General features: G+C 39.0%; 1 protein-coding gene across 1 annotated transcript in view; it reads left to right on the top strand.

Annotated features, from left to right (window-relative positions):
* Window positions 1-617: 617 nt before the first annotated feature.
* The window catches only part of col15a1b (collagen, type XV, alpha 1b), a 42,890-nt gene continuing 27,252 nt past the window's right edge, over window positions 618-16,255 (top strand). Inside the window, exons 1-2 of the mRNA XM_044016114.1 lie at window positions 618-742; window positions 1,019-1,083. Coding sequence (XP_043872049.1) covers window positions 732-742; window positions 1,019-1,083 — 76 coding nt within the window. The 5' untranslated portion in view covers window positions 618-731. The remainder of the gene's footprint in view (window positions 743-1,018; window positions 1,084-16,255) is intronic.

The following is a 16,255-nucleotide window of genomic DNA, read 5'->3' as shown; positions in this document are numbered from 1 at the left end:
AATTATGTTAGTGCATACATAGTTAAGACAGAAGTTAGTGTAAACTAAGGGTGTCACTTTTTATCTGATATTCAGACGGGTTTTCAAACTCTTAAATCTTAAAAAACAACAGCATGAGTTCTGAGCCTAGAAGTCCATCAGAATGTTTGAAGAAATGGCCCAGTTGTCCAGCAGAGAGCGCTGTGAGAGCAGCTCTTACATAGTTTAGGACATTCTAAATTCTAAATGTTGATGGGACCCGGTTCTCACATTGGTGTTTATTGAAGGTTTAGATTTAAAATAAAACTTTTGGAAGATAAAATCACACAAAATATCTCTAGTAAATTAGAAATGAATACATATAAGTGCACTGGGGGATAAATGGGTAGATTTTTCTTGAATGAGTAGAATGTAATAATAACATACATTATATTAAATTATTAAAAGACAGTGACTGAAAGAGGATTGGAGGGTCCACTGGGTGAAAGAGGGTGGAGGGGTCCCTTTTTTTTTTCCTTTCAAGGGAGTCGAATTTCCCAACTTCGTGGGTCTTACAGTGACTTAGACCAGAACTGAGAGAGTCTTTGTACTGGGAGAGAGAGTGAGAGAGCGAGAGAGAGAGAGAGAGAGAGCAGTGTATTTTCAGGTCTGCTCAGTGGGGCAGAGGGACACGGAGTTTGCCTGAATTTCGTCACACACATGCACTTGGAGTTCACGTCCAAACCTGGATTTTCATTCACACATTTGCTAAGATGTTTCAAGGGTAAGACAATTTAATACATGTATTCATTTTTTTGAATGTAAACGAAAAAGGGACCAACATTTCAAAAGACCTGACACCTTCATTAAGCACTTTTCAGTTCCACCTCAGAGGAGAACTGTAATTTAGCAGCTGTTTCGCTAAATCCAATTTCCTCATTCACTCAGGAGGACTTTCAAACAAGAGTTAATTTAAATGAATGTCTTTATACCAAAGTTTAATATTTTCTCCAAGTCAGAACTTTTAAGTGCAGCTTCAGTGACTGATGTGTCTCCTCAGGTGGTCTCTTGCCCTGCATCTGGCTCTTCTGTGCTGGCTGGCTGCTTCCCTGCAGGTTATAGCAGGTAATGTTCATGTTAATTCTGCACTTCTTCCTTCCATACATTAACTATAAACACATTACACAGTTCAGATGGTTCAATGAAAGACTTAAAAGAGCACAGAAATGAATGAGTGATACGTGAATCTTCCTCACATTGATAGTATGGACCTGACAGTGGTTTTAGAATTCACGATGACCATGGAAGGCAATGACATTTTTTGTTTTGACATTTTAATTCAGTATATCACTATTTGACCAGATACAATTCTAAATATTTGTCAAGAATGCAAATCTATGGCTTATCTAAGGTAAATAATACAAATTTGATCATGCAGACTTCCTTATTCTCCCAGGTGATAATCTCTGATTAGATTGAATCCTATAAGAACTGTTTGACACTGAATGATCTCCATGTATGTAGGATAATGTGTTTACGTCAAACACAAAAATCTCCTCTATTAAAAGAAATGGCATTTTCCTATTTTCCCTCTTTCCTTGGTGAAGTTGACTTGTTTAAGGATTATCGGGTCAAATGCAAACGCAAAACTAGCCTATTAGCATCGTGTAACTGTAAAACAACACTGGTAGTCCTAGCCTAATTAATGAACGTTAATGATAATTGATGTGTAGTAAGTAGTTTAAGAGGTGGTTTTTCATCATCCACTGAAAAAAGGAAAAATAAAAGCTTTAAAAATGTGTTTGCATGTCTGTAGCTACCTTACAACCCAAACTGCTTCTTATCTGTTCTCAACGTGTCATGCTGGTGTTAGCTTAATAGTTGATATAGTTATAAAGTCTTGTGAATCTGCAGTTCAAATGGTTTACATTTAAATTTAGCGCAAATTTAACGAAATGCTAATTTGCCTGCAATTGGTCACTATCACTCTGCAGCCATTTTGGTAACATACCCGAGCTGTTATTTTAAATTAACCAGATTTGTTCCTCCCTCCATCAGTGTGACCAAGTGATTATGTGATTATTGCCTTATTCCGGCAGATTGGTGGGATTAAGCTGTTCACACTAAGCAATTTAAAAAGTTACAGTTCAAACTGGGAAATTATGCACTTTCCCTTCTCCGTCTCCTTCTTCTCTTTGTTGAACAGATGTTGTGTTATTGTTTTAGGCATCTGCTTACTGCCATCACAATGTCCTGGTCTCTGATTGGCTAGAGTAATAGACTGTATATAAAAATGGACAAAGTCACACAGAGCACAAGAAACTCCCATTTTCTGCAAATTTGACCGGCGCTGTGACAGTTTTTGTCAAGTTTTTGTCAGACAGTTGTATAATATCAGCTGTGAAGCTTAGTGTTATCCACTCAGGCATTATCGTATCTAGGTTCTTCTAAATAGGAACATAAATATTGACACCATGTTGTATTGAAGAAGAGATAAAAACTATTGAGTTAGTCCATTAACTCCTCAGGAAAACATCCACTGGCATTACAAATCAAATGAGAAGGTCATTTTCACACAGACTTCCCTTCAAACCAAGCTTTTTGAGTCGCCCCCTGGAGGCTATCTGCTACTATTGCCCTACTTCCTGATCTTTGGAAATGGACTATTGGAAGTCCATTTTTGTTTGCAGTCTACGGCTTAAGTTGAGCTCATGTTTATGAGCCTGTCAAGTCTATTTGTGTCGGTGGAATGTACCAATTGGTGGCTTTTTTGTCCTCAAGCTCCAAAATTCAACAGCGACTTGATATTTTGAAGGCTTTATTATTAAAGTGGTTCACATTTATTACTGTTGCTGCATGCAACACAGCAGATGCATTTTATAATTGTAAAAACTATCTTATGACTTATTTCAATTTCTCGTATCTTTGCTGTTATCATAATTGCTGCTATGTCGCAGTCTCTAAAGTGAACGAGCCGTTCAAATCCTTTTCCAACACCAAATAATGTGGTCTTATTTTGAAAAGCACAAAAAAGCTACATGTAGAGCTCCATCCTTTGCTCTTTGCAGGTCAAAGCCTGTTTCCATCTCCATTTTCACACGTCTGTCTGTGGTTTTCACTCACTCCCCCCCCCCGCTGTGTGACTCTTCTCTGTAGGAGAGAGAGTGTTTTTGTTTGGCAACGGACTCTGCTTCCTTTGCCCTCTTTATCCAGTGTGTTTGTGTGTGTGTGTGGAAGTGGCAGACAAGTCAAACGCTGCACCAGGGTGAGAAATTAAGTGTATAGTGTGTGCATGAAGAGGGGGTTAAAACTGAGCTTTGAAGACGGACCTTGAGAACATTTTTGATCCTGTGCCACTTTAATGTCTGTATGTGTGCAGGTGTGTTTGTGGCAAAAAAAAAATGTTTTCTTACTTTTTCTTGTTATTTTACCAGATTCAGCGCAAACAAACAGTTTCCTCTCTCACAAAGGAATTTTCTGTTGAACATAGTTGAACTCGTTGCCACCGGCAACGATGAATGGCGAAGACACAATAGTGACTGTAACAGCTGAAATCCCCGAACCAGCTTTAAATATCATACATGTCTATGAGTGTAGCCTTAAGCAAATCATCTCAGCTGCAAATTGTTAAAGCAAAGCTGCATCCAATTTTTTTTGGTACACTACAAAATTTACTTATTTTATCCTCCAAAAACACTAGGTGTATACAGTATGTTGTACATGTTTTTGCTGTGGGCAAACCCACACGTACCACAAGTAGCGATAGGACCAGTCATACTCACAAAACATGTGATACTTTTTAAATAATACTGTATCTTATCAAGTTACCATGCTCTAGTTTTGCCGCCTCCAGTACTCTAGGTGTCCACTTTTAGGTTGTTAGAATGCGTTTTCCAGTTGACTTTTTATGTCAGACCAAAACAACACCAGGCTGATGGTACCATGACAAGCGCCATTTTGTGTCTTTCACACCATAAATTCAGTCACCATGTTTTTGTCGTGGTTGTCTTTTAGTCTTTTAGTCAAACAAATCTAATAATCTTTTTCTTTTGCCACATTGGTTTTTATTGCATTGGTCAGCAACTGGTGGCCCATGGGCCAAAACTGGCCCGCCAGCATTAATATCCGGCCCGGTAGATTAATTCAAAAATAATATTTTAAAAATAATGTAATTTAAATTGTTTGCTTTCCTTCAGAGCCTTTATTGTGAAAATTGTGTTTTTTTTTTATGTTTTATGACACTAGTATCAGTCTGTGGCAAATTCAGGTTTTTAAACCAAAAGATCTCCTTCTTTGTGGGTTTACCTTTGCAGAGAAGCTGCAGCTTGAGCTGAAACACAGGAATTCTTCCTGACTGTTGTTCACACACCAAATTTCACCATGTCCCCTCAAACACACTCTTACCTCCAGGAAACTTCACTCTCCATTTACAGCTGGTTGAGTTGCGCTGAATGGATTCTAAATGGATTCTATGTTTAGCCAATATCAGTGATTGTGAGCTGAGCCCAGTAGGAGCATGTTTTGATGTTTTGGGATTAGATGTTTGTGCAGACAGTTTAAAACCAAGTCACATTATTCTTTAGCACTTGATGTCAAAAACATCATAGTTAGTAGCCTTTTCTTCACTTGATTCACATGCAGATGCCTGTGATGTTTAACTACACATAGTCTCAAGTACTATTCCGACGAGAGTCATGCAATTTTGGACAATAAGGAATCAACCAGCGACCTTGGGAAACGGTGGTTCTCCATCCTGGTGACGTACGCTGCACAGTGTAGCTGTCTCTTTAGCAGTATTCAGGCAGGATTCAATTCTGGGCTCCTCCGCCAGTTGCAGCACTCCAGTGTATGTTGTATGTTATGTGGAAATGGTCAAGGAGTCGTAGGTGATGGTGGAACTATAGACACTTACCTGAACCAATCAGAAGCTCCGTACCTCTGACATGCACCGAATTTCCACTCCCAATTGAGATTTCTTGTCTCGTACGAATTGTCCATTAATATTACAGATCGGTGGTAAAATTGCTTTACTCCACCTCTCCATGTAAAACTAGTACTATCCGAATAGGTCTTTACGCACAATCCTCTCAACTGTTTCCACCACTGACCTTACTTCATCTCTGCCACTCCACTGAAACTCTCACCATGTTCCATTCCGTGTTTTATGAGTGTGCAGAGTTGGCAGTGGAGCGTGTCATAGATCTTCTACCTAAATGTCTTCAGTATATTGGAGGCCTGAACGCTCAGCTCTCACAGCAGCGGCATCCTGTCTGGAATGTGCTCAATGAGCTAAAGTGACTTTGATTTGACCACAGCTGGACACAATGGGCCAACTGTAAAAGGTGTGTTAACGGTCAGCTCTATTGGATTTTAATGTGAATTTTAAAAAAAAATCTCTGCCTGGAAACTTTACATTCAAGAATCAATGTTTCTTTTGTTTTGTTTTTTCCTCCCTCTTTTCCGTTGTAGATGGTGTCATGTATTCCATGAGGTGATGTGGTAGTTCTCACTGTGTGTGTGTGTGTGTGTGTGTGTGTGTGTGTGTGTGTGTTTGGATTCCAGAGTAAAAGCTCTAGTGTGGTTGCAGAAAAAAAATTGACCAATATCAGAAGATGGACAGCATCAGATTTACTGCTCATACAGTCACGGTCCTTTAGAAAGGAAACATTGCGCTGCCCCCTTCCCCCCCCAGGCTGGGCAGCTGTTGTTGTTGTTTGGGTACCATGTTACCGTGGTTACCATATGAAAAGTTTCACCATGAATCATCATCATTGTCTATCTGTTCCACACTATCTCATGCTTTTTGGGGCCAGAAACAAAGACTTCCCTTTGACTTGTGGAGCTCCCGGGGCAGTCATTGTCATTTATGTGCAAACGTTACACTTGTTATTTTAATGACGTGTTTATTACCTGATTTACACGTGAACAAATTGATTACAACTAAACGCCGTCCCGTAATCAAGTGTTGCTTTCCGAAATAACTCAAAGGCCAACCAACACCATGGTAAGTGTAACATTGTGGCTGTTGGCCTCCCATTGCAAGATGTTACTCTATTTATTCTTATCATATTACAGAAAAATTGTGTGATTTTTCAACGCAACACCCCTATGTTTCCAAATGTGGGCGTGTAGGTGAGCATTAACTTGTGGATTTGGTCCAGTAAAAATCATCTTGTGAGGCATGAATGGACACCTCCGGCATCCACACTCTTGACAACACAGACATGCTGGCTTTGTGGGCACTGAGTCACAGAAAAGACAAGTAACATCACCACCAAACAAACAAACAAACAAACAAACAGGAAAGGCCTTTGCATTCAAACAGCTCATCTTCAGTTTCCACATCATTTTCAGCCATAATAACATAGTAAATCATATCTCTCAGTAGATTCCAAACCCTTCACATTTGCCACTTCATTATCCTGCAACAACTAAGTCTCATGAGAATTCAGAGCGAGACTTGAGCGAGAGTTGCTAAGGCCTCAGTTATGTTACGATAAGTTCAGCCATTTCAGCATAAGATCCAATCCACAAAGCTGCTTAAATGTTTGCTAAGCTGCTAACTTTTTGCTAACTTCCTGTCGATTGCTGCCATTAGCTTCCTCTCCCTCTTCTCTCAATCACCTCATGATTGTGTTTGGTGACGTCCTTGCTCCTGATTGGATAAAGTATTGTGTGATACTGGGATAATTTTGAGCGTGAATTTACTGTTAAGGCCCTGAAGCTTTGTTTGTGCTAACATGAGGCAGCGTGGGGCAGAAGGGGCTTCCTGTTACAAGCAGGCACAGAGGTGTTTATGGTCGACACGCCAACATGCCTTAATATGTTCAGAACAAAATAAAAAGTAGTTTGGGAATAAGCAGGAAGCCAACAAGGAGCTTATGAAGGGAATAACTTGTGATTTAGACGCACACCCAGGCTTTATTCTGTATTTTGACAATCAGGACATGATGACGTGTTTAATATTTTACTGAGTGGTCAGTGGAAATGAGAATGTTAAGTGAACCCCTTATAACCTTCTTTAACCCTTAGTCCATGCTGCGCCAGCATCCTTAATCAAAGTAATGGTGCAGAAGTCACAAAATAGAGAGTTTTTGTTTTTGATTTTGTTTCATAAAAACAAGCCAAGTGAACTTGTGAAATTTCCAAATTTCACAAGTTCAATCCAACTTTTGCTCAGGTGTGTTTATATAGCTGGTGAAAATGAAAATCACACAACCCCATCTTATAACCTACGTTTAAGTAGTGACGAAAGGAAATGTCTCATTGCAGGTGACGTCAGTAAACTTCCAGTCTCAAAAAACTGACATAGTGCCAGTCAAATCGTAAAAATCTGAAGGCGGGAAAGTGGTACAGTACAGCCCAAATCCATCCGCTGCGTCCAGACTGTCCTCCATGTTCTGATAATTCAGTCAGTGTAGTTAAACTCTGAGCAGAGATCAAATTGTGTTTAGAAAGTTAATGAGATGACGTGGTGACTCGTGAAGAGGAGCAGGGAAACACAGGGTTTGTGTGTTCCAGGTCAAACTAATTGCTTTAACCACTTTCCTTCCTGTCTCAATTCGACATTAATCTTAATTAATAATGAAGAGGTTTGGAGGGCTGTGGACGTCCACGCCAAAGCTTTAAAATGTGTGTTTACATTTATGATCTGAAAGCAAATACAGCTTTGAATGATGAGTTTTGTATCTTATTGACGTTTCATTCACATAGAACTTATGTTATAGGGGCCCTAAAAAAACACAAAACTCCCACTACCCTTGTTTTTGTGTGTAACCATTTGGGGAAAAGATGACATCATAGTCCCACCTCTTCCTCTCACATCTTATATGCATAATCCACTTCTTCTTCTCCATTAATTTTTATATTATGTATTGTTGTTGTGGTAGCAATACAGCGCCACATACAGGCCTGGCATGTATACTACAGGGCTTTCAAACTCTGTCCAGTGTAGTCTGGTCATTAGGGGGTGCAGTAAAGTGAAAAAAAATACCTTAAAATTAATTCAATCTCACATAATTTCAAACATTTATGATGCGAAATTAAAAATACATAAATACATTCAAACAGACATTTAAGTGGCGGGCCACGTGGGATTGATTGAAGGGCCTCATTTGGCCCCACAGGCTGCATGTTTAGAGTCATTTTCTGGGGTTTCATGTGTGGGTTTCACAAAGGCATTTTTTTAAATGGTGCAATGCCTTTTAAGAACAGAAGAGAAAAAGAAGAAAACAAGATTGTTAAGGGAAAAGTTCCTTTTTTATAAACACACTGTGTTTCTGTGTGAGTCTCTGCATATTTGCGTCTGTGGTCGCTGAAATTGTGGAGCCTCTGCTGAGTTTTCTGCACAAACACGGCACTCACTCTCCAACACTTTTTAAACACAAACCTGTTTAAAAACACTCAATTACTCCAAACTCCAACCAAACATATTTATCCTGTGGTGAACTTTGACCTGCCTTGGTCCTCCATGTGGAATAATCTGGAATCAACTGGAAAACACTTTACTCGTCGAGAACGAGTTATAACATTTTCATTCTGATTGTGACAATTTCCTGAGAATCCATTTACACATTAGCTCCTGTTTCCACATCCTGTTCCCCGCTGACCCGTCATTGTTTACCTGTGGATTAGCACATTTAATTCTTCTCCTCCACTTCTCCTCCGCTGTCGTAGCCTGAGGTGACGTTAATCTGCTGCTGCTGAGATCCAGCGCTTAAGTCTCTGTTTTTGGTTGTCAGGACAGAAAAGACCAAGCCTCAGTGCTCACGAACAATAATAACATTAATAATTATTATTATAATTAGAATAATAATGGACATAGACTGAAGTATTTGGAAATATTCTGTTGGATTATGATGTTTATGTGACACCGTTTTATAATGAAAATAACAAAATTGTACATTTATCGATGTTTATTATTTATTACTTTTACCTTAACTGTCTTTGCTGTGACATTGTAAATGTCCTCACATATGTTAGTTTTTTTTCTTATCTTGACTAATCTTATCTTATTTAATCTTATTCTATTTTATCTTAGCTTATCTTATCTTATCTCTGAAACATGAGTGAGTTGAAAAGGGTTAGGGTTATTGTTTCCTCCCTTCCTGTCCTTTCTTCTTTTCCTCACTTCCTTGTCTTCCTTAAGTCTTCTTTCCCTCACTTCCTTCTCGATCTTACTTTATTTCCTCACTTCCTTCTCTTCCTTCCTTCTTCTTTTCCCCACTTCCTTACTTCTTTTCCTCACTCCTTTCTCTTCCTTACTTTGTTTCCTCACTTCCCTCTTTATCTTACCTCTTCTTTTCCTCACTTCCTCCTCTTCCTTACTTTTTCCTCTCTTCCTTCTCAATCTTACCTCTTCTTTTCTTCTCTTCCTCCTCTGCCTTACTTTGTGTCCTCACTTCCTTTTCTTCCTTACCTCTTCCTTTCCTGACTTCTTCTCTTTCTCATTTCTTCATTTCCTCATTTCCTTCTCTTCCTTACTTCTTCTTTTCCTTTAAGGCACTTCTTCTAGAAATCAATAATCGTGTAGATATAATGTGACTTTCTTCTTCATCTGGATTAATCAAACACTCTGGTAGAAGCGCGACATTCGTACAAACATCTGGTATCATAGATACAAGCTTGCTATTTACATCTGCTTACATCCTGCTCATGCATGTATATGACACTGTGTGTGTGTGTGTTTGCTCAGCTGCGAGTGTTGTCCTCAGAGCAAACAACCCCTCGGGGCTTCTCATCTCCTCCTTTAATACGAATGTTAATGAAGGACAAGAGAGGCACAGTGACGGGGGACGGTTGACCGTGTCACCGTCACTGTCGTGGTGTGAGGAGTCGTGAATCCCGCTGTGAGCGCCACTGCTGTGAGACACACACACACGCACACACACACATTCATGGACAGAGAGTGAAGACAGTGAAGTCCTTCAGGTCTGAGATGTTGTCATTTGGAAGCGAGTGGAATGAAAGACAACCTTCAGAGAAATGTGGACAGGAAAATATTATCTCATGTTTCCCTGCATGGTCCCTTTGGCAGAGAACCGTCTATTGACATCAACCCACTGAAAATTCACCACAAAATTCACTATTGTTCAGAACTGCAGAAGAAATGCTGACCAGCGCTGTGGCATTTCTTCCTCAGCTGTTTCTGTGGAGACACTTTTACTGTGCAGTGTGTGTCAGTGGAGATGTGTTCAGGTGCAGAAACACTGTAGCTTTTTCATATTGACTGAAATCCTTCTGGATAGTGATTATAATAATTGAGGCAGTTTCTAGAGACAGAAACAAAGCTATTAGAAAAAAAATTATATTATTATTGTGGATCCTTTTTGGTCTGGCTTTTTTGTTGTTCCTCTCTGTTCTGGTTATTAGTTCTGGTTCTTGTGTCTTGTTTTCTGCTCTGACATACAGTATTGCACAACTTACATACTGCGCAGATCTTTGTTTATGCTTAAATTCATATTTTCCTTATTTTTGTATCTTGTTTTTATTTTTTTGCTTAAATTTTTTTCTTCTTGTTTTGCACCAACCACCAAAACAAATTCCTGGCAATAAACCTCATTCTGATATGATAAGATAAGATAAGAAATGAAATCCAAGCAGGGGGACTCTGATTTGTACTTGAGGGGGAAGTGAGGGTGAGAGAATGGCAGGGACGTGGGTTTGGACTTGATGTAATGGAAAGTGTCCTTCCACAGCTGTCCACCTCTGACCTCCTCACGGCGGCCGACAAAGCCGCCGTTCATCTGAAACACAGTGTGGAGCTCGCAGTGCGGAGCTTGCAGTGAAGGCATTGCAGGAAGGCATGGGTTCACGAGTCATATTATATTTCTCCCACCTGATAAAATACAATAGTTTAATAACAAATTATATTAAAAAATAGCTTTTCTTTTATAAACATTTGTTTAACAGCACATCATTTCTGTATAAACTCGCATAAATAAGTAATAAGCTGCCATTTCCTTAAATAATAATGTAGATTAAAACAAAGTATCATTTAAATGTGCACACACACACATGATTTGTCAGTCAGCATGTTTCAATCTATGAGATTATTCCTTCGTGTTTTTGTTATTGGCTCAGGAACTCCCACGATGGTTTTACACACATTCTTCATTTTTAAGATAAGACGACAAACTGTTTGGAGAGAAATCAGGCACTATGCACTAGTGTTTCACTCCTTTTACATCTGTGTTGAGGTGTGTCTGCAGGTCTGCAGGTCAGGAGTTTGGGGTTAATCCCACCCCAGGGCCCAAACTCTCCAATCTGACAATCTCACATATACTTTTTTTTTTCTCCTCTAATTTAGAAGCTCTTTTCCTCTAACGTTCTCAGCCACCCCCTCTTTTCCCAAAGGCAAAGAATGGGCATTAAACAGTCGCAGGAGCTTGACCGCTGCTGTTTCTACATATAACACTGTGTCTACTGTTTACAGCATCACCACGTCATGTGTACATAATGGACTTGCTAGCCTTGTATTTTTGGCCGTTTCTGTTTATTATACAAAGTCTAAGTAACCCTTTTTTGGATCAAATATTCTGAAAATATAGCTTTTGTAGGTATTGAGGCTCAGGCTATTCCTTTTTTTATTTCTTTTATATGGTGATATGGTGTGTGCAGTATGTTCTGTGAAAGAACGTCAGTCATGCAATTGCTATAATTTGCACTAAAACCAAAAGCAAAACTTCAAATGATCTAATTTATCTTTAATTTTGAATCCAGAGACCTTTTGAGACTCCTTCACGCTCACATTTTTCCACCTGCAGCTTCTTCCTTTGTCTCCACTGAGGTTGGAGGTTGAGCCACAGGTTCATAGAGTGCACGTGTCGTTTTCATAGGTGTGTGTGTGTGTGTTGTTGTGCGTGTGAACGTCCGACACCAGCCCTAACATTCCCAGCATTCCTTGTCCCCCACCTGCCGTCCACAGACACAAAAGAGATGTGATCAAAGGGACAGATCCATGTCCGGCTCAGTCACCACGCTCAGTGTGTTTGCTGCCCCCCAGTGACGTGAATGTGAATTACAAGCTGTTCATGCAAAGAAAATGACACAAAATCACTGTTCTGTTAAAGACTTATTGATAAATTCGGGAAACACAAGGTGGAAAATCACTTTTCATTCACTTTAAGGGGCAAAAAATGGTGTTTCCTCTGATTTTCACCATCAATACTGTTGAATATCAACCTACAGTACATGAATGAATGAATGAATGAATGTATATGAAATATGAAACAAAAGTAAAATAGAGAAAGAAAGAGCCCAGTGAACATGAATGAAAAAATTAATTAACAAATCATTTAAAATAAATGATATTGCTGCCCATTAATATGTCCAACTGTGGTCAAAATAAATGAATTTCCCCATTCATTTATTTTGAATGGGGAAATCATTTTTAGTTGCGACAAATTAACCCTTAGTCTTCAGTTTACGTCCCTCTTAAGTCATTAAGGACAAAAATGTCCACCACTTCCATAAAATTGGTATAAAAACATTACAGATTCATTATTTTTGTTTTTTTTCCTGCATAAATCTCAGCTTCAGTCATGCGCACAACTACCAAACATATCTTTTTCTTAAATCAGTCTTGGATATGTCAAAGATTAGCCAAAATATTGAATTTGATACATTATTGGTTTTTGTGTAGCATCAGATTTACACTCTGACAAAAAAAGTCCACTTTTTTTCATAAATAATAACCATTTTATGGTGAATCAGCAGTTTGTGCAGAATTTGTGCCGTTCATATTTTATTATTTGCAGCACTTGGCTGAAACTTTGTTCTGCCTTTAAACAAATTTATGAGCCATGTTTAACTCTGTTTAACTCTGTCTACATGAGTTATGGACTCACTGCACTACATCACAAAGCCTCTGAGTCTCAGAGTCTCAGTGGATGAACAGTTTTTCTTTGGCCAGAGTTTATAAAGGGAGTCTGACGTTTCCTGAACGTGGCCTTGAAATATGAAATGAAAACACGTTGTAGGAGGAGTGAGGGAGGAGGTAGGCGGGAGGGAGGGGGAGGGGCATGATAACAACACTGGCTTCATTGACTGCTTGGCGTGTGCGTGTGTGTTTGTATTTGTAACCTCTAAAGGACCTTTTCTGACACATACTAACCTCGTCAGGATCATGGAGACCAAGACCTGGTCCTAAAGAGGCAGAACTTTACTTACTGGTTATGGTTATGGTTAGTTTTTTAATCCATTCAGTTTTTGTGAGGACATTTAAGATTTGGGTTTTAGGTTTAGCATTTGATTTGGGTTTAGGTTAAGGGTTAGGGTTACGCCTTTAGTTGTGATGGTTAAGGTTCAGGTGATAAACATATTCTCACTAAGAATGCTGCACAAACGTGTGTGTGTGTGTGTGTGTGCATGTATTATATCTTTGTGAGGTCCAAAAAAAATAAACGTAGAGTGGGGACATTTTGTCTGGGTCCCACAACTTTAATGGGCTTTATTATAGGGATAGAAACCTGGTTTTAGGGTTAGGGTTAGCCACAGTTGTGATAGTAAGGGTAAGGGGCTGGCAAATGTGTTACATCTATGATGTGTTGTCACTTAGATGCAAAAACAAGTGTATTTGTGTGTGTACTTGTACTTTCTCAGGGTTAAAAGCCTGGTTTTAGGGTTAGAACTAGGTTTATGCTAACATTAGGCATTCGATAAGGATGGTAAATCTTCTTTTACTTGCATTTTTTATGATTTTTTTAACTGTATTTAACTGATTTGATAGTGCACATCATGGTCCTGCTTTTTACATGCATTACTGTTTATGGCCACTAGATGGTAGCCAACACTACATCAATAAGAGCTCAGATATTGTCATGAGTACAAGGTCAAAAAGTTGGGGTTGTTTCTGCTTGTAGGTCTTTTTTTCCCATCAATAGTTGAGGGAAATAAACACGACCATAAAATGACACATGATGTGTTCTAAACGTTTTAAACATGATTCTCTTGAAATCAAACATTCTGATGTCTTCAGACTGAAAATGTCCGTGAACAAATTCATAGGATCCCCATGTGACTGGCTGTGACAGTGAACCAATTAGTACCAAGTTTATTGATGGGGAGGTTTGCTTGGCAGAGCGGGAAGTGAGTGTGTGTGTGAGAGAGAGAGCGAGGTGAAGGGTGAAGGGGTTATTCTTTCTGGAATCCGGAGGCCCTAAATGGGGTCACCTCATAAAGGAAAAAAACAAAGGGGGAGGTTTTGAAAGTACTCACAGCTTTTCTCATGAAAGTGTCTCCTCTCTCCTCTCCTCTCAGTGATTCCTCACATCCTTTTATTTCATTTATATATGTATATGTGCACTTGGTGATGACCATTAATGTGATAAATCAGATCTTTCCGGAATAAACACTGACCTTGTCAAGACCAGTAGTCCTCATGGACACCAAAACCTGGTCCCAATGAGGCAGAACCTCATTTCTGAGCAACAGGTTAAGTTTAGGGCTAAAATTTAGAATTTTGGATCGTTTCCTCGTGGATCAGTTTTTCTGCGCTCATGCTGATCTCCCTGAACATCCTCCTCACCCTCTCCCATTCCACACTCCCTCATCTTTGGCTAATCCAGGACTAATCAAGCCTCTTCCCTGGAGGGGCTCTCCTTAAACCTTAAACCTATCATCTGCTCCATTAGATACCTCCCCCCCCTTTTTATTTTACTCCCACAGCTTGCTCCAACCACAGCATCAGGACACACTTAGTGTTTATAAATAATATGTGACATTCAGGTAAACAGGTGTACCTAATAAAGTGGATAATCCTTGTAATTCATGTCAGTTGGGTTTCCTGCTCCTTTGCACCAGATTCCAGGCATTCTTAAACTTTTTTGGGGGCCTGGGAAAAACTTCCTCTTCATAATCCTGATACAGATTAAGAATATGCTGACTGACATTTCTATTCCTAGATGCCAGAATAACCCTCTGCGAAGCTCAAGTGGCAAACCAGCAGCTGAGATTTTTTACATGCTGATCCACTCCAGAAGAACTTTCTGGATCTGTATAGGACTTTACCTGCTCATAACTTGTAAAATGAGACTCAACCATGTTACATTTAAATCACCATAATCCAAATTATAGATTTAGATCTGGATTAAATTTAGTGTGATGGTAGTCTGATTCTGCACACACACAAACAATTCCATTCAAATCTGATGAGTTTTGAGAGAGATATGATTTATTTACTTTGTTTTTCCAATGAGAAAAGAGGAATGTCTTGGAAATGTTATGTTATTTTTTGTGTCGTCATCAGTGGGTAAATTATTACCAAACTTCAATGGGAATTTACTTGAGTGATCATCTACACATCATGGAAAATTCAGATTGATCTGTCAAAAACTGTGCACAGGACACTGTTAAAAAGAGGACAAACTTGTCACTTGTTTGGACAAAAATTGTCCAAGATCAGGATCCAGAGCTTTGGTTGCTGAGTGATTTCCTGCCAAACTGGAAACATACAGAGCAAATTGATGTTGTGACTCCACGTTTCAGCCTGAAACAACAAACAGCAGCATGCACCCTCCACTCAGAGCTCCATCCTCAGCAGGACTCCAGAGTTCATCGTGGACCTCATTTAAACATTTAGAGAGAAGCACAATACGACAGAACAGATCAGCCTTTGTCATCACAGACGCGGGGCCTCACTCTTTCTCTCTGCCCAATCACTGAGCTGCTGCAGGAAGAAATGGGTCCACTCAAATCTTTAGATAATAAAATTAAAGTTACTTTTTTTGATGATTTGGCCATGAAACAAAGGGAAGGCTTTGTCGGGCTCATAATCAACGAATCTGTTGATTCTTTTCCTCAATTAATCAAGTACTTTTTAGGTCCATAAAATGTCCAAAAAACTAAAATGATACCGTTTTAATGATTTCTTTATTCAACGTAGCAAAGAAAACCAGAAAATAATAACATTTAAGCTGAAAAGTCAGAGAAACTTGTTTTAAAACCCTCAAACCAATTAATCGATTATCAAAATAGTTTAATACCTAATGCTTTGTACGGTTTTATTACTTATGGTGGGAAAGGAAAGATTTCTTGGCCAGAAACTGATTCGTGTTCAGCTGTTTTTTCTCCAGATTAAATCATCATATCAGGCAAATATACATCACGTCTATGGTAAAAGCAACGCTATGTCTTTGATTGGTACGTTTCATATGATAGGATATTTTTCTATAAAGAAATAATGGGTTTTGCAATTATCCTAACAGATATTTGCAGTATATAATCCAGCAAAAAATGCGATTTGTGGCTCCTTTAGCTTTATTTTTTGCTACAAAAACACTTGGTTTCATTGATTATA

This window comes from Solea senegalensis, unplaced genomic scaffold (assembly GCF_019176455.1).
Source record: "Solea senegalensis isolate Sse05_10M unplaced genomic scaffold, IFAPA_SoseM_1 scf7180000014168, whole genome shotgun sequence".
NCBI classification, from domain to species: Eukaryota; Metazoa; Chordata; class Actinopteri; order Pleuronectiformes; family Soleidae; genus Solea; species Solea senegalensis.
The sequence above is the reverse complement of the archived record's forward strand: the minus strand, read 5'-3'. Positions and strand labels throughout refer to the sequence as shown.